A 19429-nucleotide genomic window follows, 5' to 3' on the forward strand; every position below is an offset into this window, starting at 1 on the left:
TGAAAGTGATACCGATAAATCACTTAAAAGTATTTAAAAACTTTATAAAATATTTTGTGACAACTTCAACTGATGGCAATGTATGTTCCGTTTTTGACAGATTGTCAATATGAGTTAAAACTGCGGAGTAATACGTCATCAAAAGTACTGACGAGATATCTCGTCTCTGGCCATACGGGCACTCCGCCATTTGCCGAGATATCTCGTCTCTGGCAACCATCGGGTTAACAAAGAGATTGGTACATAATATTCATATAAAAACAAAGTAATTCCTTCATTACCGACTTGGAAAGGAGGCCGGCGCAGGAGGTAAAATATCCTACCCGTTCTTAAGCATCAACTGACCAAACAGGTAAAAATACCTTTCCGGTCCTTAGTGTGTCAATACGTTGTTTGCGGAAAACGTTTAAAAGCGTCTTTAACATGCTATGTATTGGTAGAGAGTGGGAGACGCCTATAAGAGTTCTATTTGCTTACTTTTGGTAGAGCGCAAGATGCTAAAAAACATTTTACACATCAGAGTTGGGTTTGCAGTTACTTGTGATTAGTATATGATCCTATTAGTATACTAATTAGGGTTTGAGTTGATATAAAACCATTTGCCAACAATGAGTTAACTAACTAACTAACTATCACGCTGCTTCATCGCAAGGGTAGGCAGAAAAAAAAGAATGCAACAATCTTTGCCTTTTTCACTTTATTACAAGTGTATTACTCTAGTTAAACCAGCCTTTGATAGCTCGTAAGACCTGTAAATACCCAGAATTCTGTACTCTTCTTTATGTTAGCTGAGATGTCAAAATGTAAAAATTCACTACCAATACAAAAAAAATAATAGCAGTAAAAAGTCACTACTTACACACAACTATACAAAATATTAATCCTGTGCATTTTTAGTCAGATTTAGTGACTGTCCTGACGAAGAGACAGGTATGTCTAAAACCGGTTGACTAAAATCTTGGTGAGTGGTTATATAAGAACTTTGCTAACATCTCGTATATAAACAAAACTTATCATAATGGTGCCGTGCGGTATTTGGGGAATTGCGGTAATTGGGTTACGAAAAATGAATGTTTGGATAAGGGAAAAGACAAAGGTAACAGATGTGACTCAAAGAATTACGGAACAAAAGTGGAACTGGGCAGATCATGTGGTACGTATGTTTGAGTATATATGGACGAAGAATGTGCTTGACTGGAGGCCTAGAACAGGATGCAGTAGTGTGGGTAGGCCCCAGACAAGATGGGTCCGATGACATTAAGAAAGTGGCGGGCCTGCACTGGAAGAGAGAGAACTGTGGAAGTCCAAGAGGGAGGGCTTTGTCCAATACTGGACACAAGAAGAAGGCTAAAGTGAGAGGTTTAAAGTAATTAGGTTATACAAATACATTCACTTACTTGAGGGTCAATTCTCTGGAAGTGTTTAGATAGAAGAGGAATCAGCTTGCCAGCTAAGTCCTTTTCATCGAAATAGGAACAGGAACCAGGATCTAGTGCCTTGAAGTCCAAATGTTTTGAGTATCTTATTCTGTCCGTTGAGTTATCCTCTTGTTCCTGAGGGATAATATTTTAATTCATTATTATTTAATCAGACACTGAATTATTCACTTACATGGCTTGGCCATGTACTCCGCATGCCTCCTGAGAGCCTTAATCAAGCTTGCCTCTTTTACAAGGCATCAGGTTCGCGCCGCCCAGGACGACCACTGCTGACAATTCGTCGGCGTTCTCGTCAGAACTTTGGGACGCGGATCTGACTTGGAAGGATGCAAGGGAGCTGGCAGCCGACAGAAAAGCCTGGAGACAGTTTGTGGACTCCATATGCTCCACCTAGGTAGCGGATATGGTTATATATGAATAGTACAAATGCTCAAATGCAGTAAGCTATATCTATACTTTACAAATTTCAAAAGTGGTGGTGCTAAAATCAGCCATAATTCCAAATCTATTGATTGGTACTAAGATGTGATTAAATGCAAGACCATCGTATTTATAAAAGTTCCAAAAAGTTAATGCAATATGGATGTTCAATTATGGGCAGAATGGGTTTTTTGAGTTTGGGGAACAAAAAACCAAGAACAGAGACCTTTGAAAGGAAGAAAATTTGAGAGGATTGTGGAGACTGAGACAAATGAGATGAAGAAGCTGAAGGAGATATCAAAAGAAGCGTTCCAGGACTGTTTCCAAAAGTTGGGATAAGTGTTTGCGTCGGGGAGTTGAATACTTTAAAGGGGACCTAGAAATTTAACTTCTAAGTAAATAACATTTTATTTTATGATGTCAGTCTACATATTAAAACTGGCCACATTTAAAATTTGTACGTTTGAGATCTCAGCCTTAACATCAGTAATAAGTTCAAAAATGAATCACGTATAATACTCACATTATCGCAAATGGTGTTTGGTTTGGTTGTGATTTTGATTTCCATGTCATTATGCGCGCCGTACGTCTGCCGCTTGCTGCACTGTCCGCTGCTCAGCTGTTTGGGGGTGTTGGAGTTGGCAGAGACATTCCGCTGAAACTTTCTATAAGTCAGCGGCTTGTTTGGTGCGAAGATGTGGTCCGTCTTCAACCAGCCTTTGCTTGGACTTGCCTGTCTGAAAACGATAATTCAAAACATAATTGCGGGACATATTGGAAACAGTGTGGATAAGGTAAAAGTTACAACTTAAAAAACTAAGAAAAGTAATATATAAATATAATATAATAATAAAACCCTTATCCGCACCCCAATGGTGCATAGGGCACTGCGTCATATAAACGCAGTGTTATCTTGATCGTTTACACATGAAGGAAAGGTGATCAGCCCTCCGCTTCAAGTACCAGTCCAGGGTAATATTGAATAAATATTACAGTGAAAAAAATGTTAATATTAAAAAAATGTTAATAATTGTGTATAAATGGTTAATATAAAAAAGTTATTAATAATATATAAGTGGTTTAGGTAACATATTGCAATACAGGACCCTACAAGATAGACCTTGGGAGAACAAAAGAGGTGTCTGAAGATCCCAAAAGAAATGGTCCGATGACAAAGTCGCTAATATGCGAAAAAAACACCGTTTCAGAATATGTTAAGACTTAAAAATCACAAGTAAAAAAAAACTTACATCCTTGTAGTACTTTTACTTTTATGAGGTCCCGGATTCCAGTGCTTATTCTGGTTTATCATTCTAGTCAGAGGTTTGCTCCTGTACATTGAATATCTGTCACCTAGAAACAGGAAATATGTATATAACAACAATTTACATATTATTTATTGACATCTCATCAAAGATGAAGAAGAATATGGAAGTCTGGGCATTTACGGGGCTGATGACCTTCATAGGCTGGTTTAAGTGATTCCTTTACACACGTGTAACATTCACCAATTTTACCCATTATTGACAACCACACTACTCAAATTCTTGGAAGTTCTATATATATATGAACCAATTTAGAAACCTTGTTCTTGAATCACTAGAACTTCACTAGAGACATCTATTGGTGAGATGAAAAGAAGCTTTTTATTGAGCAGAAACTCTTATATTAGTATGTGAGGTCCGAATCCTGGATTATAATCACACGCATGAGAAACGCCAGATAATATCAATTTCATTTTTATTATTTAAGCTTATAATTGGACCAGTTAATTTATTTACAACGTTTTGTTCACAAATACTTGTTCACAAATCTGGATTATTTACAATTATAGGAGTTATTATTCATATTATTTTTGTCAAAAAATAATATGGAAAATAACTCCTGTAATTGGAGATAATCCAGATTTGTGAACAAGTATTTAGACACACTCAAAATGTTGTAAACAATTTACATAGTAATTAATGCCTAATGATGTCGCTAGCAATAAATTATCCAAAATATTATTAATTTTATGATTGCGTTCACACTAACCCGACATGGTGCTCTCAATTTTTTTCTTTACCGGGTTCTGATTTGTCAACCTGATGTTTTGTTCATGCAAGCGACCGGAATGGATTCTGCTATCAGCCGATTTCGCCTGGAAGTCAAAATTATAATTATAAATAAAATAAACAGTGATATATATCGCTCACTCCTTTCGACAACGTCATAAATAAAAAAACTTTATTTTTCAGGATATCGTTTTTAAAGTTTAAAAATAAATTACAATGTTTTAAAAATAAACATCAAGCCACTTATTGAACTTTTCACTGTGCAACAGATCTTTTTAGGTAAAACCTGAAGGTTTTTTCTCCATTTGAAAAATATTTAGTATTTTTAAAAAAATAATTAAACAATACCTTTTCTTCAAAATGCAAAAACAACACTTTCTGCCCTGTAGCGGGTAAATATTAAGTTAAAAATATGGCTCTTTTGCTGGTATATAGTAAATTATCTGGGCATTACGAAAACATGCACCACTGAAAATCGAAGATTTCAGATTTATGACGTTCTTGAAAGGAGTGAGCGATATATATGTATTTTGCAAAGTTTTCAACAGATAACAGTTGCAACTGATATGTATATGAAAGCAACGAAGACATGTATTTGATTAAAGAAAAGCCTCTGTTGAGACATCTAATATAATGTAACATGACAACACTGATGTCAGGGAGTGGGGAACGATGTCAGCCAATGGATACCCGCCATGTTGCTTGGAGCATGTATACTGGAAAACAACCGTTGGCAACCCGCACTTCCTCCCCGTATCGAGACCAGTGTAGATCATACATAAAATCGTATTGCGCTTGTGTTGTGAAATAAATCTTCTGTTACAAACCTTAAGTATTTTTACTAACAAACACGACGGCTGTTACAATATTCTTATGTATGTCTTTACCTTTCGTAGGGAAACAGCAGGACTCATGACTTGATAGTCCACAACAGACGCTGAATGAGTTGAATTATTTTCATCTGCAATCTCGTTCAAGGATTCAATCAGTTTCTGACAAATATGCTCTAACTCCTAAAATACAACAATAAAAATGAGATATCATGGATAGGTAGGTAGGTAGATATCATTAAGTTTAATAGCGGGTATTTTATTTATCTAAATAAAAGCTTTAAATAACAGGAATGAATCAAACAGAGGTTTTAGAGTTAACATTTTTTGCTAGTATACCCATGATGCATCTCTTCATACCTGGTCCTCATATATCTCAACATACCTGCCAATTACTCCGACTTCTGACCTGACCGCTTTTAAGTATCTGATCTACTTTATCATGCTAAGTTTTCCTCCTTCTTCCTCTGCTTCTATTTCCAACTACATTCATCTAATTTTTTTCCATTCTTCCCTTAGTGATTTGTTCCACCATCTCAACATACCTTTCTTAATTTTATCATAAATGCTTATCTCATTATTCTTTACTCTTTCCTTATTTCACCATTCGAACATCTATATAACACATCATTTTGCCTCACAAATATCTGAAAGATCGCATTTCGGCTGTATTCAGTCTAGTTTCATCCTTCTTATATGTACAAACATATACTTATACTATTTATGATGTAGTAGATGAATAAAAAGTCTTAATCAATAAACTTACTGTAAAGGTCAAATCTGTAGGGTCATGATGAGGAACGCAGACTCTGTTAACCTCCAACGTTAGCTGCAACAAAGTATGAAGCTTTTCCTGTGTCCCTCCAAATCCCCACACTATCCTCATGTGACGTTGAAACATCTACAAGAAGTATATAAGTGTTTAAAACATACACACCAGAAACTGGCGTGAAAGAGGCTGGAGGTTCATGGTAGAATGTTTATACTCCACATAGGGAGCTCACATGGATCAAGAAGGATACATTTTTAATGGACCGTAGAGTAGAAAGAGTAAGAGTTTAAGTTGAACACATAAGCTCTAAAGCTTAGCAAAAAACAAATAAGGATCCTAACCAGGACCTTGACAGGACACTGCAGACTGAGGAAACACATGACAAAAATTTCACTTCATGACTCCCCAGTATGCAGATATGGATGGAGGATGACGAAACGCCAATCCACATTCTCTACAATTGTGACTCGCTCGCAAACGAAGTCACATCCTCGGAGGACCTCTACTGGACTCCGATAAGGTGAAGCTCCTACCACCAAGACAGGTCGTGAGTTACATGACTCATGTAGGTCTTGGCAGTGAGCTGTAATACAGAGGGAGGTCACAATAGACCTAATATGATCACAGTGACATAAGGGATGCAAGATCCCTGGACCCCAAAAAAAAAAGAGTTTAAATTTAAAATGTAAAAGATAACATTATTCAGTGGGCCATGGAGTAGTAAGAGTGAGAGCAGTGGTCCTGAACCTTTTTGAAGTCAGGGAACACTTTTGACCATAAGGAAAATTTGCAGTACCGTAGAACGGGGCTACTTGAACTTTGATGTGTTACTTGAGCCCAGTACAAAAAAAAATAGATATGTATTTGGTCTACAATAATGAATGTATTGACATGATTCATTGTTTCCCTGACAGGTGACACTTATTGTCACGATAAGTTCATTATTGTAAACCAAATACAGATTTAAATCGTTGTTTTGTACTGGGCTCAAGTAACACATCAAAGTTCAAGTAGCCCCGTTCTACGGTACACCAAAACTATAGATCCAAAAACAAACAAAGATAACTTTTATTGAAAGTAAAACTGATTATTTTATTACAGACAAGTTAAAAATTATATTAATTAAAAAAAAAAAACATAAAAATAAAAAAAAATACAATGGAAATTTTCGCGGTTAAATTTTATCAACGATATTAGGTCTAATATTTGATATGGTTACTCCCATTTCTTCGCACAAATTGCTAAACCAAGGTTCACAAATCAAGGGGCACAAATCTTTTCAATTAACTTACCATTGACGGAGCACCATCTGTACAACTTCCTACACAAAACTCTTATGATATTTTCAATTGTTCTAAGTATGATGACATAGAATCAGAGATATTTAGAACATTTTGGGTGTGTCCAAATACTTGTTCACAAAATCTGGATTATCTCCAATTACAGGAGTTATTTTCATATTATTTTTTGAACTCACATACTAATAAAAGAGTTTCTATTTTTAAAAAAAGCTTCTTTTCATCTCACCAATAGATGTCTCTAGTGAAGTTTTAGTGATTCAAGAACAATGTTTCAAAATTGGTTCATATATATAGAACTTCCAAGAATTTGAGTAGTGGTTGTCAATAATGGGAAGAATTGGTGAATGTTACACATGTGTAAAGTGATCACTTAAACCAGCCTATGATGGTCGTCAGCCCCGTAAATGCCCAGACTTCCATATTCTTTTTCATCTTTGATGAGATGTCGAAAAATAATACATTATATGAGTATTTGCAACTCAAATTGTACAGTACATAAGCCAGCATTAAATTTTGATTTCATAATTTTGCAGAGCACTTGCAACAAGCTCCGCGGAGCACCGGTTAAGAACCACTGATTTAGAATATAGGTTGAAAATATAAAAAAATTACATTTGTAATGGGTTGTACATTAGACAAAATTAGAGTTAAGGTTAAAAATACAAAAGATTACAGACTTACAGAATATGCTTGAAAGAGTAGCTGATGTAAGTTCACAATATTTTTGGACTGTGTAGCATTTTGTTTCCATTGACTATATGGGAGACAGTAGTTAAGAGTTTTTGTAACATCATTCAACTGCAAAAAAGGAATTAAAATATTATAAATCAGCGAAAATTCCAACTGTAATGCTTAGATCATTCACAAAGGGCGATTGTCCACTAGTTTTGGAGGCTACAGATGGCTCCATCTACAGGTAAAGGACTAAATTATAGCGGAAGGGAATTGAACCCTTGATAACAGTATCTATGTTTGAATCTTTACCATGACCAAATGACATGCCTCCTGCACAGATAAGCCAAATACCCTGAGAGCAGACACTCTACTACCTGCATTTAAATTTCAAAGTTTATTTCGGAGTACTCACTTGTCTACCGACTTGATAGAGATGGTTTCTTGAAAACCTGGCGCAGAATTCGGTGGCTTTGTGTTGGATTTGTGCCAGCTCAACGGAATCTTCAGGAACCCGGAAAATATTCAAGTTAGATCTGAAATACAAAAATGGAAAAGTAAAATAGAAACATGGCAAATAGGTAACATGAAGTCATTACTGTGCATGCACCAGTGGTCTTCCAGGGTTTGAATACAGAATGGGGCCATCGAACATGCTTTAGTGGTCTTCCACGGTTTGCATACAGAATGGGACCAATCAACGAACATGCATCAGCGGTCTTTCAAGGTTTGAATACAGAATGGGGTCATTGACTATGCATAAGTGGTCATCCAGAGTTTGAATACAGAATGGGGCCATTGAACACGCGTCAGTAGTATTCCAGGGCTTGAAATCCCCGGTAGGTGGTAGAAAGAATTTAAGGAGTCAATATTTTCTAGTGTCATTCACAGTCTCAGTCTCGGTCATTCTCAGCGGGTATGTATGAGGAGATCCATGAACGTGGAAGAGGCGAAGAATGTTTGCAAAGACAGAGTGGTGTGGCGTTCTATTCTCTCTGCCTACCCCTGCGGAGAAGCGGCATGATGGTTAGTTAGTTTGTTAGTTTTTTCTCAGTACTTGTTCCAAGAGTAATAAACATATGCTAGCAATTCTTCCATTCTTCTTTTTTATGTGCTGTATCAGGTCTCCCTGACATCAATTTTTACTTGAGAGTAATTGTCCATATCTTGGGCAGCTCTAAACGGCGCCTCAACTATCCTGATCCCCATCTAATCAAGTATATCTCGTATATTCCGGAGCCAAACTCTAATATTTATTTGATATTACCTTGGCATAGTATCTAGGACTGCTCGTAGAATTCATTCATTCATTCATTTAATAATACATAATTAGATAAAAGTGTGATTAAATTTTTAAAGTATTATACTCACGCTATAATTTGCAGCATTTGCTTTAATTTCTGCCTTATTGACTTTAATTTTTCAGTTAGATCAATATTCCCTTCCCCGGAAGTTTCTCCTCTGTGCGACGAGACGAGTGTGATATTGGAATATCCCAAAGCCTTTTTTTTATTAGTTCTCATTAAGTACTCGCTCATGTTGGTCGCATATTCATCTTCATTTTTGGTTTGAGATACATATATTGGATCTTTATTCTCCTCGTCTGTTTTATACTAGAAAAATAATTAAAACTAATTACTTTGTTATTTATTTTATTTATCCGCGGTCGGCCCACAGAATGTGATACTTTTGATAATTGCAAATGTGTTTTTGGCACACAGTTTGTGATACTTTAAATAATGCCTAATGTGTGTTTGGCTCAGAGTTCATGACACTTTGAATAATGACTAACGCGTATTTGGCACACAGTTTGTGCCACTTTTAATGATTGCCAGGGTGTGTTTGGTACAAAGTTTATGACACTTTTAATAATGCCTAATGAACAGTTTGAGAAACTTTTGGTAATGCCCAACGCATTTTGTGACACGTTTAATAATTACTAATGTCTATTTGGCACAGTTTGTGATACTTTTAATAATGCCCAACACACAGTGCGTGAAGCTTTTGAAGATGCCCAACACCAGTTTGGCACACAGTTTGTGACACTTTAAATTGCTAGTGTTTCGACATACAGCTTACAATAGTACAATACCCAGAATTCAAACCTCGATTCCTCCGGACCAAGCGTTGACATCATCGTGATTTTGTCTTGAAACATAGATAATTTTAGATACTATTGGCATTGCAAGTTATCGTGTAGGAAAATATATTCTTACCTTTTCCTCGAAATATTTTGAGTGTATTCAAATTGTTATTCACGAATCTGGATATCTCCACTTAGGAGTTATTTATATAAGGAACTCAACATAGTCTTAAAGCATTTTCGTTTTATTTTAGCATTTACAAGCCATCACCTTCATCTATGTTGAGATGTCAAAAATATAACCTTTTGTTTAGATGCATTATAAAATTGGGTGATGTAATCTTGGCAATTGGCTTAATTTGAAAAAGATATACCTTTTCCTCACTGCAAAACTCTAACTCGGCTAACGATCACGACAACAGCTATTTAAAAAGTAATAAACAAGTACATATCATTGTTTTGCGAATGGGACAAAGCTAAGCAACCGCAGGAGAAATAATAAAATTTAATAATGTATAACTACCACCTTTGAAGTTCCACCATCGCTGTCAGCTTTAACAAAATGATCTTCAAAATTATTCTTCTTCAAATCCGTTACATTACATTCCAAATCACGTGTGTCCGACGAATGGTTCTCTGGAATAGTTTGAGAAAAAAATTAAAAACAAGTTTAATATTCTTACTCATTTGTATAAGTAACTGGATTTTTTAAAAATCATTTGTATGCTTTATGATATTGTTTGATAGGATGCCTAGATATTTATGGATTCTTCTCTTCCGTCTTACTCTTCATTACTGAGGATTGTGACTTTTGCCGAAGCAATGACTCTTCTTCAGTTATCCCTTGACTGCACTGCACGTAGCTCTCCAACCCCCGAGGTGCCTGTTGCTGCCTTAACTTAATCAGTCCATCGTTCATTCTTCTCCCTCTTTTTCCGTCCAGGATACCAATCACATCCAGGATTCAGTCATTCCAGACTATCCTCAATGCCACGCGCAACGTGTCCAAAAAACTGAAGAATTCGTTGTGTACAGATACTGGTCAGGGTCAAGCCATTTCAGTATAACTCCTGACGAATGGACTCGTTGGTGTGTCTAGCTGTCCATGGGATTTAGAGCATGCGCCTCCAACACCACATTTTAAATGCATTTGTTTATAAATTGGAATATTCCAAACTAAGTTTGAAAAGGGTTTAGTATAAACTGTGTCTACTTACTGTCTTCTTACATGATCTACTCAGCGGGTCATGTAAGTTAATACTAACTAGTGTATACAAACCACCACCATGTTCTAATGGCCAGGGTGACAGCGGCAGGAAGGTTAGTAATCCTACTAGGGGACCTCAGCCCCATTAGGAAACTACCATTTATACCCACCCCCAAACCCCAAGTCTTAAGGGGGAATACCAAATAACTTGAAACAACGAAATTTAGGGTCTGATGTAGTTAAACATTACCTTTAGGAACCATGGAAAGGAGGTTTTCAATCTGACTTGCACAATAATGAGTCCATATGCTTTCATCTCTCTTTTTTGCTCTTTGCCTTCTCACTTTACCCACTGCTTGAGAGAGGTCATCTTCTTCTATGAACTGAAAATCAAAACGGCTTCATTATTTACAACATTTTGAGTGTGTCCAAATACGGCGTCATTATTCATTTCATCATGCTTCTACAGTATTTGTGAATGATATTATAAGGTAGGAGTTATCCAAACAATGCCTTCTCAAAGGATGGTATTGTGGCAGTAGAAAAGAGAAAAATTTACACTTTCGTAATGTGGTGCTGGAGGCACAAGCTCCGAATATCAGGGACAGTTACACGCACCAACAAGTCCATTTGTCAGAAGCTATACTTAAATAGCTTGACTCTGGCCAGTGTCTGTATACGACGGATTCTTCAGTTCTTTGGACACATTGCGCGTAGCAATGAGGATAGCCTGGAATGACTAATCGTGATCGGTAGCCTGGAGGGGAAGAGGGGGAGAGGAAAATCCCCACAAGATGCAGCGCAGTCAAGGGATAAATGGAGAAGAGTCATTGCTTCCACAAGGGTCACAAACCTCAGTAATGAGGACTCAGACAGAGAAGAATAATTGTGGCAGAGTGATCCTCTAGGTATAAGATTACGAGAGAAACCTAGAAAATAATATCCGAAATATCGATAATGTCCAAAAAGATGCAGTCAAAATAGGTTTTCCTTACAGGAAGGTTGTTTGCGGGGACAGATAGCAATGGAAGACATTACTGTTTTTACCCTCAATGGTACCGGCCCGCACCAAGAAGAAAAAGGTAGTTATCCAGAAATTATTATTATTGGGTACCTACCGATTTTTTAAGGGTAGGTACTCAAATATAAAACTGTGTAGTTAGGTAGGTACTACATTTAATTTTTACAGGTTATGTTATTCCAGATATTTATATAAAATGTTAAGCCAATCGAACAATGCAAACAAAAAGAATATTGGCTATATTTAACTAGCAAATAATAAATAAACATTAATTTTTTTAATGTACTTACTTGATTTTTGGCAGACTTCGGATGAAGTTGACAGTTGCTGCTTCTTTGTTTATACGACATCATTTAAATTCTATCACGCATTTAGAAAATACAAAGTAAGTAAATTATTCTTGAAACCATTTTGTATATAACTTAACCACAGGTATACACATAACTGTTTAAAATTAACAAAAAACTACAATACAAGACACGAATTGCGCAAAGGTGAGCTAGTTGTTTGGTATGAAGTAAGCGCGCGTCGAGCGTTTCCATGGTTACTTGATTGTCAGGATATATAAAATGCATTAGTCTAATCATGCAGGAGAGACATCTACCGAGCTAGTTTTGATGACGTACACTTTGACGACGTCGAATTGGAAACTCTACGACCTATTATCAATTCGACGTCATGCGCAGAATGGAAAGAGTTTCATAGTTAACTAATGAGCAGACTACACAATGTTTAGATCGTGATTGTTTGATAGTACGCGATCAGCTGTTCGTTGTCAAGGTGTTTGATGGACATTTCGAGTGGGGGAGTAACAACAGTTATCCGGGTTTTTTTTTCGTTCTAAATTAATAGTAAATAATTTTATTTCCAAGTGACCGTAGTCTAGTAGTTACTTAAATGTTTCGGACCACTAAATTAACGAGAAGGGAGTGAAAAGCTGCGCGTGAAAATGTAATTGAAAAATCTCCGAAATTTCATCATTTGAATTCGATTATTTGGAATTTGGAATGTAACCTCAAAATTTTCACAGTTTTTGAATTAAAATGAATAGTTTCAACGATTAGTTTATGGTTTTCTGAGTTGTTATTTGAAGTTTTTGTTAAATAATGGACGCACCAACGTTACCTCCTCTCACCCGGCAATATCCTCAATGGAGCAGAACTGCAATGCTTAATTTATCGAATCCAAAGGAGTTTACGAGAATAAGGGTAAGATAATTAGCTTTCTATGACGACCGCCTTTGTAGAAATGTTTGTTCACAGATCTTTAGAAAAATTTAGAGTATATTTATTATTTTATGCATGAATTCCACTTTTTGCGTTTTGTTTTGAAATTTTCCTGCTTCTTACTTCTTTTTCTTCAATAAATAAGTTTTTTTTTAAGAAACTCGATGATAACTTATATTCTTATCGATTTTTGACGGCAATTGTATAATTTTATGTGAACACGGGGTGGTATTATTATATACGGTGGCTTTTACTAGTGAAAAATAGATATCAGAAGAAAGAAACTCGCATTTTTATAAGGTTTTTATTTGTAAACATCCTAAATTAGAAATATTTTGTATAAACCATTGCATTGGGAATATATTATATTATTTTGTATACAATAAGTTCATAATACGTACCTCGAAATGTTTTAATGTAAGAAAAAGTATATTCTTATACATAATTTACATATACCAAATTAATGCTACTTAGCTACCGTGCTGGAGGTCCCGGGTTCGATTCCCAGGGGGGGTGAAAATAAATATTAGTGATTTTACACAATAATATTTATTTAATATGAATCCCTGAATCGCAGGAGTGATCACCTTGCCTTCATGTAAATAACGATCAAGATAACAGTGTGCCAATACGATGCAGTTCCCTAGGCACCGTTGGATGCGGATAATGTTTAGAAGAAGAATAAATTACAAAAAAGATTTTAAAAAAAACATACTAGTAAATTATTATTAATAATAGAAAAATGATGTGTACTCATAATTACGTTTTTAATGTATATTTTTAATATTTTTTAAATATTTTTGAAATAACAACAAAATATACATTTTAACTCAAAAATCAACTGTGATCAGAAACGATGTTCGGTTTCGGACCCTGAAACTTATTTTTTCATGTAATTTTTCAAATTTCGTTTTGAAATTCCCTCCACAGGCGGTAGAAATATATATTTCGTCGATCTATGTACACAACGGAGTCATAGTTCCAACCCTTATGTATGGATGTCAAGTACGGAATTTGCCAAAGGATGAAAGTAGATTGAATGCAGCCTTGCATTCTTTCCTTATATCGCCATTCGAATATCTAGCACACATCGTTTTGCCGCTCAATTAATCTGAGTGATCGCATTTCGACTGCATTCGGTCTACTGCATATTGAAAGTAAATTCGAAAAACCGAATACGCTTCAAAGCTGGTCGGGTCTGACCGCGCGCCGTAAAATTATTCGGAAAGCAATCTGCGTAGGTGGGTTTATGATCGTTGATCGTTTTCAAGTCATAAATAATTATCAAGTTGTTATCTCTCTCCATATTTGGGAGAGTTTGCGGACAAATAATAACCTTGGTGACCAAAGTAAGTACCATAATTTGACGTACACTCTACACTGGTGTTGAAATACCAAATTTTATGATGAAATCACTGTTATTCGGATAAAATTATCACATTTTTTTTTTATAATTATCAATAAAGTCCGCCTCCGTAGTGTAATGGTCAGCACGCTCGGCTACCGTTCTGGAGGTCGAACCCGGGTTCGATTCCCAGGGGGGGTCAAATAAATATAAGTGATTTTTTCACTGTAATATTTATTCAATATTAACCTGGACTGGTACCTGAAGCGGAGGGCTGATCACCTTTCCTTCATGTGTAAACGATCAAGACAACACTGCGTTTATATGAAGCAGTGCCCTATGCACCATTGGGGTGCGTATAAGGGTTTTATTATTATTATTACAAATAAATTATTTTTTGAAAAACAAGGAGAATCGGTTTTATGTAAGTTTTCTATACACTTGGGTCTCTTTTTATGCGAAACATACGTTCCACGGGGAGTCGCATAGAAAAAATTCGCATAAAATAAAAGACTTGAACTACATACAAAACTGAGGGATAGGTTCCATTATTTTTAAAAACCGCATAACTTCAAATCAATATGATAGAATGTAGCAAAAATCGCATAAAAAAAGTTTATGAAAAAATCATAAAAATAAAGACAGAAGAGCTTCTTCCTTAATTAAATATCCACATATCGTAGTCGTACAGGAGAAAGTGACCAACTAACAAAACGTAAAGTGTTCAGGAGGGCCATTTAAGTCACTCTTGCTTGGCAAGAAAATAAACATCAATGCAGTTAGTCGTTTTTAACAAATCAATATATTATACTCCCAAGTTTAAAATCGCTTTGGAATTTTTTTAGGGCAATAGTAAGCAATAGGGTAGTAAGATACCAAATAGTCAATAATCACGTTTCTGTAAAAAAAAAATGCACTTGGTCACTTTCTCCTGTATGACTACGATATGGAAAATCGTTTTTTAAGATACATCTGCAATCCAAATTACAAGCGCTTTTTCTGTTTTTTCCAATAAAGTATCTCTTGAATACGATGTAAGATTTAAGCTTAACTTTGTGCCAGTGACACAATCACACTTTAACGGTTGTAACCTGCACTAGTCTAAATTTTAGATTTTTTTATGCGAATTCGCATTAAAAAGACTTGAGCTACATACAAAAGGGATAGGTTCCATTGCATTTGAAAATCGCATTACTTCAAAATCGCATAAAAAAGATCCGTTTAAAACAGACCCAGGTGTATATTTTTTTTTAATGCACATCGGATTAATTAACTAACCAGGGGTAGGCAGAGATAATATAATGCCACACCACTTTGGTATTTGCAAGCATTCTTCGCCTCTTCCATATTCATGCATCTCCTCGTACATAACCGGATTAGGGTGAGGATTGGAAACTCATTTTTTACAGGGACTTTTCGTTGTAAGTTAAAATATTAATGGTATCTCTCTAAACGGGGAACATGGTAACCAATAAGAAAAACGTTTGTAGTCACTTTAAGGCTGAGATCTCGAACGTTCAAGTATTTTTTTTTAGAATACATATTTTGGACATTTTTTACGTTTGTTAAATATTTTTTTAACTCCTTACCCTTCAACAACTCATTTCTTTCTAAACCATATAGATTTTTTTATTTTTTTATTTTTATTACCATATGGATTTGGAATAAAAACTTATTATTTCAATACAAAACGGCGTTGTATTAAAAATTTCAATTAAAATATTAACTGAGTTTAAAAAAAAAAATTGCGGACTAATGATTATCCCGCCTTAATGAAACTTCTGTGTATGGGGGCATTGCAACCTATAATAAACCGTTTATAGTCAATTTATTGAAACAGTTAATATTTTTAAATAACCGTCAAGTCCAACTATACTTCCCAGATCTAAACTCGGCTGTAAAATCAGATCCAGAATAATCAGAATCGAGAATAATCCAGTCAATTTTCTATTAACGCCAAGATGGTGGACGTTTCCATCCATTCGAGGGAGCGCGATTTGAAAAGGATGTTCTCGAAACTGCTGGACGCGAGCATAATTATAAAGGTAACTTTACACGCCATTATGCAATTACTAAGTAGACATGCAGGTCGATGGATATTATTGATCTGCGGATGTGTGTGTGGCCCTAATTCGGCATTAAGTGGAACGGGCGGCCTCTTTCCAGCTGCCTATGGTTATCCACAAAGCCTAATGTATTTTTTCATTAATAGGTATACAGTACAGTACATTTTAGGCAACATATATTTTCCCTTACAATCAAATCGTCATTCGATTTTGGTGGTAATCGATAGATTCTCGGAATAGAGTATTTTCAACATAGTAATATGATGAAGATTTTGAAATTCACAACATTTTGAGTGTGTCCAAATACTTGTTCACAAATCTGGATTATCTCCAATTATAGGAGTTATTTTTCATATTATATTTTGACATCTCATCAAAGATGAAGAAGAATATGGAAGTCTGGGCATTTTCGGGGCTGACGACCGTCATAGGCTGGTTTAAGTGATCACTTTGGACACGTGCAACATTCACCAATTCACCCATTACTGACAACCACACTAGAACTTACAAAAAATTGAGTAGTGTGGTTGTCAATAATGGGTAGAATTGGTGAATGTTACACGTGGGTAAAGTGTTCACTTAAACCAGCCTATGACGGTCGTCAGCCCCGTAAATACCCAAACTTCCACATTCCTCTTCATCTTTGATGAGATGTCAAAATAGAATATTTTGAAATTGTTCAAATATAAACTTACTTATTTTTTGACATATCATCAAAGATGAAGAAGAATATGGAAGTCTGGGCATTTACGGGGCTGACGACCGTCATAGGCTGGCTTAAGTGATCACTTTACACACGTGTAAGTTCTATATATATGAACCAATTTAGAAACCTTGTTCTTGAATCACTAATCAAAATGTTGTAAATAAACTTACTTACTAAGGTAACCATCACGCCGCTTCCCCGCAGGGGTGGGCAGAGAGAATAGAACGCGACATCGATCTGTCTATGCGCACAATCTTCGCCTCTTGCACATTCATACATCCACGCCGATTATTCCGACTCCTGACCTGACCACTTACAAGTTGACTTTGAAATACTTGATCATAGAGAAGAGAAAGAAGAAGATTTTGGAGAGACCATGTCAACAGAATGAATGAGTCAAGGATCCCATACATTGCGGCTAACGAGATAACACCGTATCACCTCCTTCCCGGAAGACCACCAAAGATATGAAAAGATAGCTGGGCGTCAACATCACAAGAGTCACTTTCTTGAAAAAAACAGATCTTCAGATCTATTACAAAAAAGAGGAAGAAGATCTGCGGGTTTTTCTATGCAAAGCAACAACTCGGCTGTCCAAACTCAAAATACAGTAAGGGACATTTTTTTGTAGTACGTTTTTTTTCATTTTTCTACTAAGTAGAATCTACTTAGACCAAAAATACAAAAAGGAAAAAAAATGTACTACAAAAAAATGTCCCTTACTGTGTTTTGAGTTTGGACAGCCGAACTCCTAATGATCACATTAGTTCTTTCCATAGCCCGCCATCCAAAGTCAGGCTTTTTAGTTTCTTTTTTTATACGATACGACGACTACCTTTTGAACCCCTAAGGGGAGTTCTCGGGTACATGCATAATGAACCCGATAATTAGCGTGTGATATGAAAAATATGCATTATTTATCAATTGATTACCGAAAACTGGGTGATTTTAATTTAGAATTAACCTGCACCGCATAGTTCCTTCTTGGTCGTTCTCTTCCCCTCTATCCTTGTATTCTCCTTTTAACGCTAGTGATAAAATCATTGTGTCACAGGATATGTAGAGGTCATCACCAAAAATGTAACATTCCCAATATTGCACAAAAAATCCTTGAAATACAAATCTGTTTTGCTTACTATATTCTATCGAAATATTAATTAAAGTTACGACAAAACGTGACCAATCCTGTGTTAAACCAATACGAAATCATTGAATCCTACCAAAATGTAACAATTTTACAAGCTAGAATTCCTGATTACTTAAAATTATTTGTGATGTAAATGGCACGTTTTGGTGAGGACCTATAGTAAGAACTTACCGCTAACTCCTTTCAAGTCATAAATCAAAAATCGTCAGTGTTCAGTTGTGCATGTTTTCGGAATGCCCAGAAAATGTACTATATCCATATTTTTAACATAATATTTGCCCGCTACAGGGCAGAAAGTGTTGTTTTTCCATTTTGAAGAAAAGGTTTTGTTTATTATTTTTTTTTAATATAATAAATATTTTTCAAAAGGAGAAAAAAAACCTTCAGGTATTACCTAAAAAGATCTGTTGCGCGGTAAATAGTTCAATAAGTGGCTTGATATTTATTTTTAATACATTGTATTATATTTTAAACTTAAAAAACGTTCTCCTGAAAAATGAAGTTTTTTTTTATTTATGACGTTCTTGAAAGGAGTAAGCGATATATTCTCCATTTTTATACAATATATTTTTATTATAAAAATACCCCACAAAACCCCTTTTCTAAGGTGCTCGTTTGCAGGTAGGATTTCTAGTAGTAAGGATGGGGATGGTTTAATTGTGATATATTTTTCTTGGGATCCACAACTCTAGGACGATTTAGTATCCGGAAAATGTGTATAGTTTGTGCTTTTATAGTATCGATCAAATATGTGTAAGGGGTGTAGGTTAAGGCGCTCGCATTACTTCCGCGTCGGCTGTCACAAAGCCGGTAGGTACCTACCCAGGGAAAGTCACTGAACGCGCGTGCGCTAAAAGTAGACAGGGCTCGTCATCGAAAAGAAGAAAATTCATTTAAAAAAAATGAATAACCTGCAAAGCCTCTGTTAGAGGTTTGTCTGCAGGTAGGATAGTAAGGATAGGGGCGGTAAATGTGAAAAATACATCACAAACAAACACCCAGACCGAAACTAGTTGTCATAAATAAACTTTAAAAAAAAACAAGTGTTTTCTTTAATAATTTCAACATGTCTTACCACAAAGTAAATTTTTTATTTTATTTGGATTAATGCCGAAAAAAAAAAATAAAACACCCAGACCA

The 19429-nt window shown here is 35.6% G+C and overlaps 1 protein-coding gene across 1 annotated transcript; it reads right to left on the reverse strand.

Moving 5' to 3' along the window:
* Nucleotides 1–903: 903 nt before the first annotated feature.
* LOC148307772 (uncharacterized) lies at nucleotides 904–12329 on the reverse strand. Its single transcript, XM_088262866.1, has 13 exons — nucleotides 12090–12329; nucleotides 11029–11161; nucleotides 10098–10207; nucleotides 8860–9101; nucleotides 7904–8024; nucleotides 7498–7614; nucleotides 5510–5644; nucleotides 4801–4926; nucleotides 3894–3999; nucleotides 3110–3212; nucleotides 2383–2596; nucleotides 1398–1553; nucleotides 904–915 (listed from the first exon to the last, which is right to left on the reverse strand). Exons 1-13 carry the CDS (start codon nucleotides 12150–12152, stop codon nucleotides 904–906), a joined length of 1638 nt encoding a protein of 545 aa, XP_088118992.1. The 5' UTR covers nucleotides 12153–12329.
* Between the last annotated feature and the right edge of the window lie 7100 nt (nucleotides 12330–19429).

This window comes from Brachycentrus maculatus, unplaced genomic scaffold, assembly GCF_059751285.1.
Source record: "Brachycentrus maculatus isolate JH-2025_06_01 unplaced genomic scaffold, ASM5975128v1 h1tg000190l, whole genome shotgun sequence".
In the NCBI taxonomy this organism is placed as follows: domain Eukaryota; kingdom Metazoa; phylum Arthropoda; class Insecta; order Trichoptera; family Brachycentridae; genus Brachycentrus; species Brachycentrus maculatus.

What these genes read in the sequence shown, in the direction of transcription:
- LOC148307772 (XM_088262866.1), bottom strand. Translation starts at nt 12,152, where the DNA reads ATGATGTCGTATAAACAAAGAAGCAGCAACTGTCAACTTCATCCGAAG. An exon ending in TCTATCAAGTCGGTAGACAA is followed by an intron (nt 7,615 to 7,903) that starts GTGAGTACTCCG and finishes CCTTTTTTGCAG; the next exon opens with TTGAATGATGTTACAAAAAC. An exon ending in AGTAAAAGTACTACAAGGAT is followed by an intron (nt 2,597 to 3,109) that starts GTAAGTTTTTTT and finishes TATCGTTTTCAG; the next exon opens with ACAGGCAAGTCCAAGCAAAG.